Below are 20,922 nucleotides of genomic sequence, written 5' to 3' on the forward strand. Positions count from 1 at the left end.
ATAAAGTGTCCGTCTGTCTGACAAGGTGAGACTTTAATAAAAAATATCTGTCCATCAGTCTGTTTGTCTGTCAGTTGCAATGACATTTAAACCCGTGTCGCCATTGAACAAGATGTATTTGAAGAGTGTGGACTGAGCGCAAACAAACAATGATAAAAGACCGATGCTAAGATGTTGTGGGGTTTAAATGCAGTTGTACCTGTGTCAGTCAGTTTGAAACCCGTTTGTCAACGTTATCTGACTGTACAAAACTGATGAAACTAGCAGCTCGAAATATGGCATACTGCATTGGTATATCTAAAAATAAGCTGATGCTTGCTTCAAAAGTACGGAAACGTCATTTCATTACGTCTGTGACTACATCAATATTTTTGGAGTCATTAAGCAGAAGACCGACTAGAGACACAAACCAACTTCAATTGGAGGGACACTGTTTTAATGCTATAAAGCTGCCTTTGTATTTGTAAGTTCTTTGGAAAAGTCCACCAGTCCTATAAGCCTTTTGGCTCAAAAGCGGACCGATGAATTGCAGTGTCACTCGAAAACTAACAAGCATAACATACTCAATTAAACGCTGATCATAATCAAAACATCATATTAACTCTGTGAGGTTTTTGCAGAAGTTTTGTCCTAATAATAAAAAAGTTGTTTAACAAACTATCATTAAAATCCTGACACAGTTCACTGTTTATTACGAGGGAGGAGTGCAGAGAAAGGCACAGCCAGGTGTTCGAGAAGCACAAGTGCCGAGAAAGTTATTTATTCATTAACCTGTGTTGTACTGTCTCCATGCTTTCTCACACACCGGGCTGTCCCTTTCTCGGCACGCCTCCCTCGTAACAAATAATGAACTGTGTCAAGTTCTGATTATGATCAGCGTTTCACTGAGTATGTTACGTTCATTAGTTTTCGAGCTAGACTGCAATTCATTGGTCGTTTTGTTGACACAGAAACTGAGCAATGTCACCGAGTCAAATGTCCCCATGCGTGGTGGATTCAACTCCCCCACAGAATGCATCCATCCTACACTTAACTCTCTCCAATGACTTCCCTTTCAGCGTGATTTCCCTTTGGTGTTCTTAAATAAGGATTCCCCTATGCAGGCGTTTATTACCACGGTCTATTTTGGCTTATGGTGTGTCGGATGATAAACTGCATATGTGCAAAAGAACAATGGACATGTCGTGTCCGTTGCTGACCTATGACGTAATGCATATATTTACCCATATACATCTTGCCTATTTATAGAGCACTTTCCTAGCACTTCCCACTTCCTTGTTTTGGCATAATCATGTTGCATATCAATATAGCACTTCCCTCTTTGCGGATTCTTAAAAATACTACTACTTATTCTTCTAACAACATTACTGAGGGACATTCTCCACCAGAACTGAAATGCTTGATAAACACGTCCTTGGGCTCTATAAATACAGTCTCGATCAATAAGCGCAGCCAAGAGCTGGCGAGGTAACGATCATCTGCGCGCGCCCTTCCTGTGAAACGGTGCAGTTGTGTGGTCATATCTTCATCGTGCATCAGAATAACCGCCATATTTTATATTTCCTCATCAATATAAACCTACATGCGGTTCCTTACCAGGAAATACAAGGACAATGCTTGGTAAGTTACCTATAATTTACACACTCGAGTGTTACCGCCATCGCCAGTGTTGTCGTCTGCTTCAGGGAACCAGCTGAAAATACGGCAGAGGTAAACTGAACTACAAGATGGGATTCACACATTTCATCTTGACCTGTTGTGTGGATGAAAGGACTGTTTGAGAGACATTGTGGATAAACGGATGCACGTATGCGACCTTGTGCTTCATGGGAATGTTGACTGGTGGCCCACAGGAAGCATGTGACTGCACCACTGTACGTGCTGGGGGCACACGTTGAATTCACATCTTCCGTGTCTGGCCTCTGTAGGTAAGGAGATAAGGTGGATATATGTGTCAACTGATGGAGGATAAGAATACGCACATTAACATGCAGTTACTGTACATGTTGCTTCGTTAGTTTATGAACCCGTGAAGGTCCCGTGGTAGAATAGGCCTTCAGCAACCCATGCTTGCCATAAAATGCACCAATGCCTGTCCTAAGGGGCGACTAATGGGATCGGGTGGTCAGACTCGCTGACTTGGTTGACACATGTCATCGGTTCCCAATTGCGCAGATCGATGCTCATGTTGTTGATCATTGGATTGTCTGGTCCCGACTCGATTATTTACAGACCGCCGCCATGTAGCTGGAATATTGCTGAGTACGGGCAATATTCATTGTCTTCTATCCTGGTCTAACAAGGAGGGGCAAACTGTTTTACATGGCGAAGTTGTTAATCAATATCTTTTCCTTATATAGAGGTATAGCGCTGGTGCAAGGCCAAAACATGTAAACCTCACCATGGGCTTCACGGAAGTGGTAGATGTCTGAGGCTACTACGTGATTTCCTCCCAAAGTAAACAGACACATGGTGACAACTGCAATGCTATTCACAGTATCGTTAAACCCAAATCACACACTCATTCAAAGCACGCAATAAATAGGGTCCAGTTCTCATCCATAGTCACATATCTGAATAACTAACTCGTACAATCTTTGCATAAAATAAAAAATAACGTGGTAATATCTTGAATGAAACGTTTTAACCAGAGAGGAGCAACAACAATAACAAAAGGTATTTTATGTCACGCACATTTTCAAAGTATAACAATTTGACCAGCTAGGATCCATGCAGGAAGCAAATGTACTGTCTGTTAGTCCCCATGGTCCCTAGTGTGGTTATCAACCTTTAGTTTTTGCCAACCTGTAGCCTGTTTTTAAACTGCATTGTCATTTAAAGTTAAAATATATTAGATTGAATTACTACTCTTGTTTTCATTCCTGACTGTATTCCTTAATTTATATGCAACCCCCAGCATTTTAATCAATACGTATAGGACGTGGCTGCCAAGGTCATTCCCCTGGTTTTACACAAATGAAATATTGAATACCAACGGCAGTTCACGCATACGTAGTTTGTCTCACAGCTCCTGAACCATATTATTTTCCCTACTACCCAGTTCACCCTGGAGTGGAAGCACTAAAGGAGACAAGTCTACATTTCATCAGATTCATCACCTCTGCCCTCAAAGGGGATCCTTTCCGGGTTATACAGATGTATTTGTTGCTATCGAAATCATATACCGGTATATGCAAAGACTTAAGCTTGGTTTCTATGTTTGCGTATTGTCTTGAAGTTCGTATTTCCGTGATACGTAGTGCGTATGTAGTCCTTATTTAACGTGATCACAGTTGCTGTCTACGATGCCACCTTGTTTCTCAAAGAACGTTAGAGAACTAACAGACATAACTGAGGGTGAAGAGGATAATTATAATTATTGTTAATTGTGCTGTCATGTGAAAAGAAAGACAGACAAGATGTTACCGGTGGTGTGTGCATGAACTCCTGAGAAAAAGAAGGACAGTTCAATTAATTGTTCAAAACATATCTCGGGAACCGATTTCCTTGGCATTTTGCAATATGGGTGTACCCTCGAGGCGATGTTTGTTTATATTCCCGAAGACCGCTGCGTGAAGACCATAAACAAACATGGACGGTACAGGGGCCGCGTGGTACCAGTGGACAAGGTATTCTTCTTACCGAATGAAGATGGATGTAAATTTTGTTTGAGGCACGGATACGAAACTGTTTGTAGCCATCGCTAGATTTTGCAAACGACTTGAGAAACATATTTAGTGTTATCGGTTTTCATTCGCAAAATATCGGTAATTTCCGTACATGATATCGGATTCGGTGTTTTTTTAAATACAAAATTACTGCCACGAAGTACTAAGTGAGTTCGGCATTCCCAATGTTACTCGCTTGCATGCGGGTGTTCATTGAAAATAACGGAACAGCGCTCAGCACCAGAAAACGTCATTTATGTGTGAGGTAAGATATACGGGTAGTCCATCAACGGTTCTTTGGGAAAATGCGTTCTCGATCTAGGTTTAAAAAGGTCAAAAGAAACTTGTGTTGCGCCGTCACAAAGGTAAGACTGGGTGTGACGTGACCGAGTGACCGGCTGAATACATGATCTGTACTATGGTCCCTGCTGAGACAGTGTTTACTCTTTCAGCTTGAATAGGGCGAAATACTCTGTTACAGAAATGATAACAGATGTGCAATAATCTTTTTAATTCAAAGTTTATTTTACAATCTGAAGGAAGTACTCGTACTCACACAGAAAGGTTTGTCTGTCCTGGGGTTTCAGGTCAGCGTTCGACATAATCGCCGGCCCGGAGACTCAGCACCAGTTGATATTGTGTCGGGCCGGAGACTCAGCACCAGTTGATATTGTGTCGGGCCGGAGACTCAGCACCAGTTGATATTGTGTCGGGCCGGAGACTCAGCACCAGTTGATATTGTGTCGGGCCGGCAGTTTCAAATATTTCCAGGCCCTTATGACCATTAGTAAAATTTTAATTATCTTCAACCAGAATTTCCTTTCAACCATAATATTCCCCATATTTGTTTTCTTAGTGTTCGATAACCATCCATGATTCATCATGATACGTATTTGTTACCACACGTTCCTCTCCGTAACCTCCAAGAAGACTCGTCCCCCACTCGATGCTTGTTATGTGCGAAAACACTGGGCGAACATTGACTTTTCTTTTAGTCATTCATATATTCAGCGAATTCAGTTAACTTTGGGATTTAATGTAGCTGTGTTTTTCATAAATTTTATTTGAACTTTCAATGAAACAAATTTAATTTGTGATAATTTAACCCTTTTCCGGTAAATAATCGTAAATTTAAGGTGAACATCTGGTAATAATTACGTCAGAATGTGTCTCAAACACATATGGTTTTCTCCTTCGTTTAGTTGTATCAAGGCGACTTAATCATTTACAAAATGAATACATCAGCGAAAACAAAAACAGCAAGACTGTCTAATGTATGACTACTTCGGTGATATAACTAACACTGGAATCAAATAAGAAAAGAGTTATCGTTCCTGTTGGAAGTAGTTCTAATGTTCCTACGCCAGTATGAAGTTTCAAGAGGGGCACGAGTCGCTATTCGGCTTGTCCTGGAATAACACGAGTTGGTCACGAATGCATGATACGATAACTTGCAGTTCCGCTTCCTGGTTTCAGCGCATTGCGCCATAGAATGGTAACACGGTACCAGTCTTAACTATAATACACATTTCTCTCTGTCTTTGTTACTTGAATTTGTAAAAACTGTGTACAGTACAGTATGGCTTGTTTTGGTTGGTTTGACTTTGCATGTAGGTTTCATTCAGGGCCTGTAGATTTTAACGCTTACATGCGGCAGCAGCCCCAGCCTAGCAGCCGGCAAATTAAAGTATTGCACACACTCCCACGTGTGGTGTGTGTGCCTGACCCCACCCCCACCTACTTTTGTGTCAGGTGCAACAGTAACTACCTACCCAGTAGTACATGTGTACAACATTGATGGTCTGACCATGATGATTATTGTGCTGTTGTTAGTGCTGTTGCACACTCCGCCGCAGCGATGATCGACTTGGCATAACATCACTGCCACGAGCTAATTTTCATATCACGTGACCGGACTTTTCTCTTGTTTGTAAACAAATGCGCATATGTAAAAAAATGCTGAGACTGGCATATCAACAAGCGATTCGACAGGTTTTTATATTGTTTTGCACTGTTACCAAAATGTTCGTCTACAGCTGCGTCAGTAGGGTTTATGACAATATATAAATTATATATATATATATATATACATGTATATATATATATATATATATATATATGCATCAAACTGGCTGCATCGTTTGCTCCCCATTAGGCTTCGATGACAGCACGTGGAGCCGTACAAGCCATGTAAACAAAGGATCGCTACGCAAGTCTTACACGTTTTAGGATAATTTCTCAGTGGAACTGAACCATTTTAACAACCATGTTTAATTAAATGTGTAGACTCATAAAACCGTTATGAAATGTGTACATTATATTGAATGAAGTGCGTATTATGTGACGAATTGTCACATCTTTCTGGCCTGTGGCAGAGATACTATGCTGGCTCGCCGCATGGAACTCTAGGTAGGAGAGTGGGTACTGGTGCAGGTAGTGGTTACTGTTCTTTAAGGTGACAAACCCGTGAAGATCCGGGTTAGAATTCCTCTTCAGTAACCCATACCTGTCGTAAAAGGCGAATAAACGGCTCGCGGATTCGATGTTCACGCTGTTGTTGACGGGATTGTCTGCTAGACACGATTTTACAGACCCTGCACCAAACTCGGTTATATTTGCAGACCGCCGCCATATTGCTGGAATAGTACTGGGTACGTCGTGGAACTAACAACCAAACCAAACCTGATAGCCAGTCTTGACCGCTCTGCTACTGCTGATTCTCCCACATTGTAACATGCAGCCCCAAAGTCACAAACCACACCACGTCATCATAACCTACTTTGCATTAGATCTCTAATTCCACGTTTGAATACAGTACCTGCTAATGATTCGAAGCATAATTCTGGGTAACTAAAAAGTACCCCTGAAAGTAATAGAGTGAATGAGTTTTTCGCCGCTTTTAGCAATATTCCAGTAATATCATCTTGGGGGACACCAGAAAGGGGCTTCACACAGTGTACCTGCGTAGGAAACTGAACCCGGGTCCTCGGCGTGACGAGTGAATGCGTATGTGTTCTATTCCTGTCCCGACTTTGAATTCGAGATAACTTTCAATAAATAAAGTCCTTCAGGAATATATTCATTAAATAATATTCACTTCTTGTAAAATGTCCTCCAAATCTAAGATCGGGTAGCAGTTGCATATTTAATGTAAATCAGAATGATCAAATGATAAAAAATATTCTCCAAATCTAATAGGAGGGACTTTTCAAATGCGTCACTTTTAATATTGTCTGTAAGAATGAATAGTTTGTTTCAGATTTCGAAATTATAAACCCATTTCCTAAAGATCATTTAACTATATTTGAAACGTAGCATAGGCAAGGACAGGGGTTTTAACACTCATCCACAAAAAAACACAAAAAAACAAAACAAAAAAACAAACAAACAAAAAACAAAATATATCGATTGAATCATTTAAAATATATTTTGAAAGCCTATCTGAAATAAATCGATAGTTGTGAGATAGGTAGTCAGGGGGCGAATTTGCTATTTACAACCTGCACAGACCAGTGCATGTTCAAAATGGCTGGTGCAGGTTGTCTTTAGTGACAGGTATCAGCCTTTGCAGGTAGAACTAAATCTCAAACGTCTTAAAGCTGTCATCGTGTTTTTAAACTGCGAAGTATGTGAGTGGACGTAATACGTGTCTGTGTCTTAATGGCTGTAAGAGTTTCTGCTATAAGCACACTTTGACGTGACGCTTAATGGCAGGTCTGGGGTCACTGTGCTCTACGTCATCAATAATACTTCCCTGACGTTTCTACTGCAGGAATGATAAGGTAATACGTAGATCTTAGCCGGGTCAATATTGCCGAAATGTTATGACTTGAATGGAAATAAAAACAATCTTTTCTGAAATCATTTTTCGCATCGGGTGCCATCAAAATAATCAAATAATCACAAGTTACCGATATCAACTGTTAAATGTGCCGATAATGTTGGCCCCGAAGAAACCCAGTGGTGACAAGCGTAAACAAAACCTCATTGTGTCAGCCAAATAAATAATGATATGATTGACATTTGTAAAATATAATGTAAAATTGAAACAGAATCCCGAACTTTCGTCATCATGAGGTCTAGTTCTGTGGAACGTATCTGAGACTGGGTCAAGTACACTCTGGTAGTGTGTAGGAGAAAACACGCAGACAATTACATTGTCTACCAAAGCCGAGTAGTGTTGTCTCTAACAGAAGCAGATGCTATTCACATCCGCAGACACAACCCTTCCATAAACAGGGATCAGGGTATATTTCTACCTAACCAATTCGACACTTTAATCAAGAAATTTTAATCTATGGATTTCGTCACTAATCCTCTATTAATTGGTCTCCTCAAGCTGTAATCCCCCACCCCCACCCCTGGCTTCACACTAATTACTGGTTATGTCAAAAACTCAAGTTATATCCTTTGATGTTTTTGTTATCTCATCTCCTCAATTATGTTGTTGTTATTGTTAATCTCCCCAGCAATATCTCATGTACCTGTATATAAACTGTTACACCTTGTCCTCCCATATGCTTGAAAACGGTATAAGAATCCATACCGAAATGTCGCTATTGTGAAAATAAAGAAGTTGATCATCCATAAAATTTGTTCCGTCACCTTTAGCTCAGCAACTTCTAAAATGCCTCTAAAACAGTTTAAAAGTAAAACTTGTCCCTCCAAAACAAAAACGTCAAATGCGGTTATTCTGGGAAAACAAGAGATCACCTGATATGTAGTAAGAAGCATACTTTAGGTCTATATGATGTCACCTAGGATTATAATGCCATATATTTACCTTAACGAATGCACTTGTACTTCATAAAAAATAGTAAACAAGTATTGATGTTGCTTTTTAGAACCAATAACATTACTTTATGATGAAACCAAAATTCTGATAGTGCAGAGAAATTTTATCGGTCAGGTTGTACCCGGTGCAGGCACAGAAACTAAACCCCGAAATCGCACCATGGTAGGATTGGTTTAGATATTGTACGAAAGTATACCGTTGCGCCATGAGGGACACTCGTATGCCGCCTTTATTAACTCGGGCAGTGGCGTAGCCTTAGTGTTTAAAACGTTCACTCGTCATGCCGAAGACCGAGGTTCGATCCCCACATGTATACAATTTGTGGTGTCCCCCGCCATGGTAAATCAAATATGATTGCGATAAATGAATGAAAAGTTGATGGTATATTACTTGATATTTTTCTTCATGTGCATCTGTTTGTAATTGTTTAAACTGAGCAAACACGTTTTTGTTGCGTTTTTGTTTCACAAAGACATAATGTTTAAATAATTCACTGTGAGATGTGAAAATGAAAGGCTGTCCAATACGTACTGAACTTTTTCTTCTTTGTGTACAATTTCTGTGTATTTTGTTCTGTACAGTGTCTGTTGATGCTGACGCTGGATTAATTCTTCCATTGTATGTTATGTTTTTGACAGACAGACAGATATATTTCGTAGAGTGGCCATGAGTACGATGACATTTTACGGACTTTTCCTTGGAGCACTGACATGAGACTTACATTGGTATAGGCATCATAAGACGTTATCAAGTTTGTTTACAAATATAACTTAGCAATTTGGGTATTAAGTAAATTCACAAATTTCGGTATGTTAGGATTTTGCATAGACATATTGGAGAATATATTTGCCGCGTTAATCATAAAAAACAGGGCATTGAAATAGTATACTGAGTCAAAAAAGAAACTTCACATTCTTTCTCCAGGGCACTATAAAAGAACACGAGATGGTAAGATGGTTAAATTGTTATTATTTCATTGCTGAGATCTGTATGATGTATTCGATCCACTGACAGTGCCACAATCCGTTCCATTAGGCTACACCGCCGAAATAAATATGGGTATACAGAATGTCAAGTCACAATATGGACGTCGAGAATGGAGATTGGCAGCCCGCAACCGATTTCGAATGGTATATGAGGACAGTCGACCTCTAAACATCTCCGCCCTGGTTCGTGTAGCCCATAGAAATCTGTCACGTAGATGACGTAGGACGATTTGAAGGTCTTCTGCTCGTGACGCCATACGTGGACGACCCGATCTTGGGCGATCTGAAGTGGTGCCAGTTTGTTGCGACGTCAATAACTGATCTTCCCGCTTGAACAATGCCAACGGCACGCTCAAGTTGCACATTTGACAACCGTGGCATTTAAAGTACCGTTAGAACTGTGGTTTAAAAGTGTTTTTCAGTTCTTGAGGCCAGTGCAAACAGGCGCAAATGAAGATAACTTCGATGCGAAGATCACGTGATCTGCATGTTCAAAACGCCATTTGCACGACGTGTGGATGGGTTTGAGTGGATTTTGCTAACGTTTTTCTAGAGTCGAAAGATAGGGATCCCATTTCGGATACATAAATGTATCATCAGAGAAACATTAATCATTATTTTTTAAAATTACATTTTTTTTAAAAGTTTCTTTTTTTGACTCAGTATACTATTTTAATGCCCTGTTTTTTATATATATACTCGTCCTGGACAATACTGAGAGTGGGGGCACAAGACAGTAACCGATATTACTCCTGTTTTATAATTAACGTGGATATCTTCCATATTCCTCCAAGACAGTTTTTTCTAGGAGCGAAAACCAACTCCCATGACAAATTTGCAGAACTTGAGAGAGTTCTTTTTCAACGTTATGACGATACATTGTTCCCTAAATTTCTGTGCCGCGGAGCAGGAACGGTTGAATAATTTTGCCGTCAACATTTTGAGGAATGCATCAAGAGATTTAAATCGACATATAAATTTTACATAGGATATTGCGTCTTCTCGACTTGTCTACTCAAACCCTTGCAAGCTTTTTAAAGCTCTTTCAAGTACCAATAAACCATTTGTCATTTTTTGAAACTCCACTACCCTTTTTAAATACAACAACCTTTGTCTTTTCAGTATCAATCGCTAAACCCCACATTTTGCAATATGTTTCCAGGAACATCTATTTTCTTTTCCAAATTTTTAACACTGTTTCCGAAGTACGATAAATAATGCATCTACAGTTTCGTTGAAAGCAGCTCTATATTAACTATTTACAATATAGTTTACGAGTTCCTCTCTATAAAGAATAAATAGAACGGGTGAAAGTATGCAGCTCTGTCGGAATCCAGCAGTTGATTTGAGTACATCAGTTTTAGCCTCCTTACTGCACCTCACCGCTGTTCTCACGTTCGAATACACATTACGAAGCAGATTGGGTATTTGGCCATGGGAACCATTATGTAAAAGAATATACACTAATTTATTCATATCAACCGTGTAGAAGGCACTTTTTCTCCTTACATATGAGGAATTATTGAGTTAGCTGGAGTTAGTGGGAATATCTGGTCAATAGTATTGTAGTTTTCTCGAAAGACAGCTTGTGACGCAATGAGTTTGCCAAGTATTCATGTAAAAACTTGACTGATTATGTCAAGAAACGACATTTCCCTGTAATTATTAGGATCATCTCTATGTCTAGTCTCGTGCAGTGGGGCATTGAGGCCACGGGGTGCCAAGCTTCTGGCAGGTCGCCCGTACGAAGAATTCCATTAAAAAGCCGTTTATAGAAAGGTAACAGTACATGGCACGTAGCTTTCATGGCCTCCGTTGAGATACCATCAGCCAAAGATGATTTACCATTATATAATGTATTTCATGACTACAACCGTGATGTCATTATATGGTTGTTTAAAAATCAATATATCGAATGAATCATTTGAAACAGCTCTTGAAAGCACAGCTGGACAGTCAATCAGTGATTGAGATCATGCTTATGTTTGTCTGAAATTTTGCCAAAAACCATTTTTTTTCCAAATAGTTTCAAATAGGACTTAGAAAAGGAATTGCCTTAATGTTATTTTTTTCCATATTGGGGGCATAGATATAATGACAATACTTTCAAGCAATATTTAGCCAAGAGTGATGTTTGATTTGTTTAAACATCCTTTGATCTGACTAAATTCGATTTAATGAAATCTAAACATACATAGGTGTAGTTGGAACCTCAAACTATAATTTAGGATGTAAATATGTGAATAAGTGCTTTCATATAACCGGGAATACAGTTCGACGTCTAGACTGATTAATCAGTCACAGTGAATAATTAATTTATGTAGTCGGTATATGTTTTGGGTTAATGGCATTAGTGACATGTTTTACAATTATCAAAACGTTTAAGCCTCCTAAAAACCAATAACACCATGATACCTGTGATGTTGGTTTTAAATTCTCAACTGGGATTTAACCATTGACCATACTCCGTATACACACTTTGTATTTGGTAGGTAATGCACTTTCTACAATTTGCTGCTTGTTTGAAGGATAGCCACTGTTAAAGATGGAACCACATAAATAAATAAAAAAAAGAAAGAAAAGAAATAAAAATAAACATTTGTACACTGTTATATGCCTGTAATATAACTTGTTAGTTGTCTTTTGATGTTTGTATTTGTTGAAATAATTGGTGGGATTGTCGGTGTTTAATTTTCTGACTTGCTTGAGAAGATGCCACCGTAATTGTAGACTGTGAGTTCTTAATCTCTTCTGGGACGATCCAAGGCATATATAGCATAAGGTGGAATTCATTCATTGCAACAGACTCAGCACTATAGTTTATTCTAGTACTGTCAATAATATCAACATTCATTGATCACCATGTTGACTGTACATATATTTTATGCTTTTTAGTATAAGGACGGGAATGTGTGTGTGTGTGTGTGTGTGTGTGTGTGTGTGTGTGTATGCATGTGTGTATGCATGTGTGTGTGTGCGTGTGCGTGTGCGTGTGTGCTCGCGTGTGTGGATGTTTGGGCTTCTTTGCGTGTATGTGTTTGTGTCACTGTTACGTTAGGATCATGATGCTACTTTACAACGTATTAAAGACATGTATCACTTCTTTTCAAGGTTGACGTCATGATCACGGCGCTACTTAACGTGATATAAAGACCTGTATCACTTCTTTTCAAGGTTGACGTCATGATCACGACGCTACTTAACGTGATATAAAGACCTGTATCACTTCTTTTCAAGGTTGACGTCATGATCACGACGCTACTTAACGTGATATAAAGACCTGTATCACTTCTTTTCAAGGTTGACGTCATGATCACGACGCTACTTAACGTGATATAAAGACCTGTATCACTTCTTTTCAAGGTTGTCGTCACGACCACGACGCTACTTAACGTGATATAAAGACCTGTATCACTTCTTTTCAAGGTTGACATCATGATCACGACGCTACTTAACGTGATATAAAGACCTGTATCACTTCTTTTCAAGGTTGTCGTCACGATCACGACGCTACTTAACGTGATATAAAGACCTGTATCACTTCTTTTCAAGGTTGACGTCACGATCATGACGCTACGTAACGTGATATAAAGACCTGTATCACTTCTCTTCAAAGTTGTCGTCATGATCATGATGCTACTTTCCAACGTGATAAAGACATGTATCACCTCTTTTCAAAATTGACGTCATTATCACAAGTGTACGTAAGAGCGTGATAAAGACCTGTATCACTTTCTTTCAAGGTTGACGTCATGATCATGCTGCGCTCTAAAACAACAGTATTGTATCTGCTGGGTGCACTGACTGTCCTTATTGTCCTACTTCTGTGGCTCCGGAACAACATGGATCATACGGAGCCATTGCGTAAGAGTGAAAGATCGGTAAGATCAAAATTCAACGCATTTGTATCAGTGGTTGGGGTTTTACGCCGCTTTTAGCAATATTCCAGCGATATCACGGCTTGGGAACACCTTAACACATTGTACCCATGCTCCCATGGTCTTTGACGTGACGAGCGAACGCTTTAACCAGCAGGCTACAACCCGCCCACAATGTTCTATATCGTAACCAATCAAAGCACTGCGAATGTAGAATTTCTATTAATCTCCTGGTTTGGAGGCCGCATTTTCTACGATGTGACAATGACCACTGAAACTCAGGTCTTCAAAAATAGCATGCTCTATGATGGACTCGGTCTTGTTACAGCTGGGGTATCCAAGCATCCTCTACGAGTGCGACACAAACAACACGGATGCAGACGGGGCACTTACAATCCCCGATTCTCGAGTTCTGGAGAGGATGAACCATCAAGAATTAGCCTGTCTTTACCACAGGTAAGCGACTAGTGGTGCCAGCAGTAACCATTCGTATGAACAGGGTGAAGCTAACTACGTTCAAAGTTTTTTTCTCTTACAGATTTGATAAACGGTTTTCGTTAATTTATGTCCCTGCTTGTGGAATCGTATCGTTTGAAATGTCTTGCGGTTCATGTGCTTGAATACATGATTATAATGTTTATATTAACCCAGGTTATAATGCCTACTTGGTTGTCACACCCCTTTTCAAATATCCCAAGATTATAAAACCACATTGGTTAAATGAATCCTGTGTTGTAATGCCCATGTATATAATACCCCAGTGTGTTATACCTTAGGATGAAGTGTCTTATTGGTAATAATGCCCGCGTGTGACAATCCTTGTTCATAATGACACATCTGTTACAATGCCTCCGTTTATAATCCCCCAGTGTGTTATACCTCAGGATGAAGTGTCTTATTGGTAATAATGCCCGCGTGTGACAGTCCTTGTTCATAATGACACATCTGTTACAATGCCTCCGGTTATAATACCCCAGTGTGTTATACCTCAGGATGAAGTGTCTTATTGGTAATAATGCCCGCGTGTGACAGTCCTTGTTCATAATGACATATCTGTTACAATGCCTCCGTTTATAATCCCCCAGTGTGTTATACCTCAGGATGAAGTGTCTTATTGGTAATAATGCCCGCGTGTGACAATCCTTGTTCATAATGACACATCTGTTACAATGCCTCCGTTTATAATCCCCCAGTGTGTTATACCTCAGGATGAAGTGTCTTATTGGTAATAATGCCCGCGTGTGACAGTCCTTGTTCATAATGACACATCTGTTACAATGCCTCCGTTTATAATCCCCCAGTGTGTTATACCTCAGGATGAAGTGTCTTATTGGTAATAATGCCCGCGTGTGACAGTCCTTGTTCATAATGACATATCTGTTACAATGCCTCCGTTTATAATCCCCCATTGTGTTATTATAAGGGTAAGGCTATTTCTCAGTGCATTATCATTTGCAGAAGCCCGAGGTCTTTCATTAACTGCCCGACGAAGGGGGATAATGATAATGATAATGCCCTGAAAAATAGCGTTACCGTTATTATAGCTAAAATGAATAGAACTTTTAATAAAATAAGAATAAAAACAGCGGCATCGGTTTAGAAGCATTTACTGCCAACAACAAACGACGGAGGTCACTGACACACATTTTACAAATATAGACACGTCATAGAACAACACAGGATGGCGTCACTATTGAGAGTGACGACATTCGACCTTGACCTTTGCTCATCACCTTTGCTCATCATACCAGCCGCCATTGTTTTCAGTGATCAACAACGTTAGACTTCAAGTCGATATTTTCATTGCTGTATGTTGTCATGTATGGTACAATTGTTATGCTTGACACAGGCAGGAAAGTGCATCATGGCACAGGCACATGTGGCGAATGTGAGCCAGATATATGGTCAATAATGAACCCAAGTTCAAACGAGCCGTAGGTGACTGAACTTCAACAGTTGAGCTACTTATGACGTCACCGAACAACGGGCTTGATAATGACCCGTCGTCAAGCATTTTGCGGGCATTATCAAATTGGATGAAATGTCTTGTTGGTAATAATGCCCGTGTGTGACAATCCTTGTTTATAATGACATATCTGTTACAATGCCTCCGTTTTGTTAACAATAATGTCTCCTTCCTATGTCTGAAGCTAAAATTGTTGAATAGATCGTATAACCATACAGATTAAACATACAAAACATGCGTTCATGTTTCTCTATCATGCGGTGTAACTGGTGTAAATACAGAGAATGCTAAAATATGTCCCGTGTAATACCATATTTATGAAACGAGTGAATGGTTTGGTATCTAACGAGAGAAAGCTACAAAAATAACAAACAAAAAGCGACTTTAAACAAAAAGCGTATACTTTCATGCCACGGGACAACGGATTGTGTAGTCCAGACTCTATAGTTCACGTGGATGGACCATTGCTGAGTGTGACGTATACTTTCATGCCACGGGACAACGGATTGTGTAGTCCAGACTCTATAGTTCACGTGGATGGACCATTGCTGAGTGTGTCGTATACTCATATATATGCGATATGCTCAGCTTTACGCCTTCCTCTTTACCGTGCGTACAGGCGGCGTTATACAAAGTGATAATTGTAACTCAAACAAAGGCCTTTCGGATTGTCATATAAGGAGTATATATTTGAACGGACAATAATAATCATCAAAGTACTGTTTTTTTATAGTATGGTTTTAGATGTGGCATTGTTAAATAAACCATTTACGCTGTGGTCAGTCAACCACGTTTTGTTTTCAACAAGTTTTTTCACTGAATCGTCTTAGTAAAGCCAGATTATATTTCACACGTGCTAATCATGTATGTATGAGTGAGTTAGTATGGTTTTACGCCGCTGTTAGCAATATTCCAGTGCAGGGGACTCCGAAAATGGACTTCATACAATGTAATCATACGGGGAATCGAACGTGGGTCTTCGTCGTGACCATCGAACGTATTTATGAAATAGCGCATTTAAGGTTATATACCCCTCAAACGCACTTAACGAACACCCGAGTTATTGAAATGACCTTGAAATATTCATAATTCATTTGTGGGAAAGTCAAGGCTTTGAGGGTTTTTTTCAGCCACACGAGGCCGTCAATTTTTAAAAGTCTGTTCCTATTTAGATATTTAAACTGTTTCAAGTTTACCACTTCAGTATAGTAAAACTCTCGACCATGTGTTACTAGCCATAATTATAACAACGAATCTGTAGTTTCACATCAACATATACCTTCATTGGTGGTAAACTGGAGGGTTCATTTGTCTCAATGAGAGATACGTATTGTGTTGTTAAACACTTCTTGGTCGCCTGTACGTCCTTTCTCCTGCAAGACAGATCCTGTTTCGAATTACATCACACTAAGTCCACCAAGGAATCACTTGTATCACCTTAGATATACATCAAGCCTTGCTTGAAAATGGTGTATTTGCAACGAAAAATTGCTCTCATTGTAATGAAGAAGTCGTTCTGACATATATTTTATTCTTGTTCATGTAGATTCTTAGTAAATGTTTGAAAAACAATAATTTATGGCATCATATTTCACAGCCTTGTCTCACGTCAGACAATCATTATTTAGATAAACTTACTAGCTTTCTCTCGTTAGATACCAAACCATTCACTCGTTTCATAAATATGGTATTACACGGGACATAGTTCAGTATTCTCTATATTTACACCAGTTATAGCGTCTAATCGAGAAATATGAACGGAAGTCGTGTATGTTTAACTTGTATGGTTATACAATCTGTACAACAGAGACAAGAGACATTATTGTTTATGGTGATTATTTTAAACTGTACGTTGTATTTGCACAGTTACACAACAAACATCCAGTTCTTGTGTCAACGTAAGGAGCGCTTAGGAAACGTTGAGGACGGAGGTTGGGACGTGTGCATCGACAACAGATTTCGTCCCCGCAAACCGTGCCTCGTGTATTCTGTTGGGTAAGAGCTGAGTGAGTGAGTGACTTTTGTTTTACGTCGCTTTTAGCAATATTCCAGCAATATCACGACGGGTGGCACCAGAAATGGGCTTCACACTTTGTACCCGTATGGGGAATCGACCTCGTGTCTTCATTCGCTATGCTATCCCACCGTTGTATAAATGATGTATAATTATTATTTATTTAGCATTTATGTATTTCTCACCATTGAAACCTAAAGTGTCTTTGCCGTGAGCTCTTGATATTCACAATAACACATTGATTGCTGTCCTTGAAAAGAACAACATCATCTCTTAACTACGTCAGTATTTGATACTTGCTTCAGAATCAACAACGATTTCACATTCGACGATGCAGTTAACGGCAAATACAACTGTGAAGTACACTCTTATGACCCAAGGTAATGTATGTCACAAGTACATCTGTAAAGGACAATTTTACTTTCCTGTGACCCAGACCCGTGAAGGTCACGGGGTAGAATAGATCTTCAGCAACCCATGTTTGCCACAAAAAAGGCGACTATGCTTTGTCGCATGAGGCAACTATAACTGATCGGATGGTCAGACTCGCGGACTTGGTTGACACATGTCATCGGTTCCCATTTGCTCTGACCGATACTCATGTTGCTGACCACAGGGTTGTCTTGTACAAACCGCGGACATACAGCTGGAATATTGCTGAGTGCGGCGTAAAACTATACTCACTCACTGACTCTTGAGGCCCAAAGTAATGTGTTACAATTGCACCAGTTGCATCTATGAAGGAAGACTTCACGATTCGGTGTGATGTCTGCTACGAGAACACCTGTGAAGGACACTGTCATGATCCAATGTAATGTTTTATGAGTACACCAGTGAAGTACATTCTTGGACGTTTTGTCATCCATGAAGATCCGGGTTACAATTAGTCTTCAGTAACCCATGCTTGTCGTAAGAGGCGACTAACGGGATTGAGTGGTCAGGGCCCTTATTCTCGAAACGTTCGTAGCCCTAAGAATTCTTAACTTAGATCGTAGCCAAGGTGTTAAGAATGAGTTTAAGACGTTCGTTCCAGAACGTTTCCAGAATACCTAGCCTGGCTCCCTGACTTGGTAGACACATGTCAACGGGTCACAGTTGCGCAGATCGATGCTCAGTGTTGTTCATCACTGGATTGTCTGGTCCAGACCCGATTATTTACAGACCGAAGTTGAAGTTATTGAAGTTGGAATATTGCTGAAGGCGGCGTCGAACAACAATCAATAAAACAATAAACTGAAGTTTTTTCGCCACCCTCCCCACACGTTAATGTTAGAAAAAAATAGAAAAAGACCGAATAGATGATTTGTAAATATTTTCCAGTATGGGCTTAAACGATCACTTGCACAAGCCTGACGTACACTTTCATGCCACGGGGCTGTCTTCATACAACGGGAAGTCAGCAGCTGGATGGCGCATGCGTACACTTGACTCCCTGCGGAACGAGAGTGATATTGGTGGTCAGGTAATGTTTCGGTTCCCGTTGACTCAAAGATCAGTGCAACTTGATCAGATCGTGTCTCAGTGATAATAATGTATGTTGTTGATTTCATCTGTTTTGAATGCTTGTCGTTTTTATTACTATAATTCTGAAGAGGTCATGTATTGAAAACAGATGCATATGGGAGTACAGGTCCCAGCACAATATGATACAGGCGGATCCAGACGAGATCCAGAGGGGTGGGGTGGGTGAGTGGTGCAGGGTGCATGCCCCTTTTGGTATGAAACCTTGTTATAATGACCACTGAAACACAGGTGAACTAAATGAAGTGTGAAACATCCCCCCTCCCCTTCTCAATAATATTGTGGTAGGAACACGCATGTTTTACCTCAAATGCATAAACTTTCTTTCCCCAGTAACGGTTAAAGTTGTTTTTATTTTAGAAATTTGTAAACAGACCAGAGTAAGAGAAAGAAACTATTTCACGAAAACACGTTAGTTGTTTTGGATAGTTATGACAAGGAGAGCTCGTCTAATGCTATCTAACTACGCTTTCAGAGACGACCAATAGACATTCTCAAGGTTGATATCGAAGGTATGGAATGGGAGGTTATACAGGAAATCATCCGCAGTCGCAGCCATATTGGAATAAGACAATTATACATCGAATTTCACACGCACTTATTCGAGAACGGAAAATATGTCTACGAGACAACGAGAGACAAATATGTGACACATTTGAAAATTATGCAGCAGTTACATCAAGCAGGTTTCAGGATTTTCTGGACACACAAAAACTTTGCTTGTAAGTTCGTATCAATCCATGGACCCCATCGAGTGAGTTGCAATGAGATATATTTCGTGCAGATTAACGGAACATGACGAACACTGATGCTATAGGATAATATATAGTTGTGTAGTGAGACATGAACTTTGTGTAAAACCGTTGATCAAATAAATCTATTTTATATGACTATGTGTTCTCCATGACCTTGTGTATCCGTCGTGTGGCCTAAAACAATTTTGCTCCGGCTGGGGACTAATGAACTAACGCGGTTCGAGTTATCCGTGGTTCGAGACAAGCGAAGTGATTGAAATTTAGCATGGTGTCGATGAGGACTCGGTTTATTCAATGTAAAGACTGAAAATTTCACTTTGTTCATTTCATCAAAGCCGGAAGTGATGCAATTAAAGAATGTTTGCTGGAATCAGACCTGGAGAATTGTATGGACGTGGTAGATATTTAAAGCCTTGATTCGGGTATAGGTCAGCAGACTGGCGTGTTGTCCTTAGCGCATACTTTACAATGACTTGGGAAAGTCGCAGCGCTACGACGGCTTCGTGAAACTGGTCCCGGCCTGTTGTTCAAAGCAATCTTAGCACTAACACTGTCGTAGGTCTATCTTATGGTACGTTATAGTTACGACCTCCTTATCGATAAGATCGCTTGGTACAACTACACCCTGGAGGGTGAGCACATACTTTTCCAGCTTTCTGTGTCTCTTTGTAGTATTTTCATCCAATGGTTACCTCAGATATGTGCTTATGATCCCCGTTTTTGTTTAGCAGCCGAGGGCCCAAATTTGTGTAAGCTCTCTTTGTGCCAACTTAGCCGTAAGTGTCACACGTTAACATACACTTACGACTATCTTAGCGCTAAGAGAGCTCCGAAAATCCAGACCCAAGGTATCCCAGAACATACACTTACGACTATCTTAGCGCTAAGAGAGCTCCGAAAATCTAGACCCTGGGTATCCCAGAACGTGGAAGTGATAAATCTTCCAGCTGAAGTCTTTGCCTTAATATATTTTAATTTTTGTTTCGACTGGAAAGAGTGAAACCGGATTTCATCTGTAATCGCTAATGACTGCAAGAATGTGCCCGGAACGTCTTCAAACAGACTGTGATTACCACGATTCACGCTGCCCTTGGAACTTTGGAACCCGAGACAATTAGTTTCTTCATTTCTGGTCCAAAGGAACTTTCTGGAGAAACATCCACAGAACCAGCTATATTGTGCAGGTCGGACATAACGGCAACATGGGATATTTGGATTATTTCCAGGTTGGACGTGACGCTCCTTACAAGACTGGGCCCTTCTTCAAGGCTCTTGCTTTACATTAACAATGTAAAGCCTTCCCAGACGATGACAATACACTCAGTCAAAGAAACCGTTT

General features: G+C 40.0%; 1 protein-coding gene across 1 annotated transcript; it reads left to right on the top strand.

The window, feature by feature from the left end:
• Positions 1-1,492: 1,492 nt before the first annotated feature.
• LOC137272904 (probable methyltransferase-like protein 24) lies at positions 1,493-19,721 on the top strand. Its single transcript, XM_067805323.1, has 7 exons — positions 1,493-1,620; positions 13,193-13,330; positions 13,656-13,783; positions 17,160-17,288; positions 17,613-17,687; positions 18,628-18,769; positions 19,304-19,721. The coding sequence occupies exons 2-7, from the start codon at positions 13,202-13,204 to the stop codon at positions 19,625-19,627; spliced, it is 927 nt and encodes a 308-aa protein (XP_067661424.1). The 5' UTR covers positions 1,493-1,620; positions 13,193-13,201; the 3' UTR covers positions 19,628-19,721.
• The last annotated feature ends 1,201 nt before the right edge of the window (positions 19,722-20,922 follow it).

Source organism: Haliotis asinina, chromosome 2 (genome assembly GCF_037392515.1).
Source record: "Haliotis asinina isolate JCU_RB_2024 chromosome 2, JCU_Hal_asi_v2, whole genome shotgun sequence".
Taxonomy (NCBI): Eukaryota; Metazoa; Mollusca; class Gastropoda; order Lepetellida; family Haliotidae; genus Haliotis; species Haliotis asinina.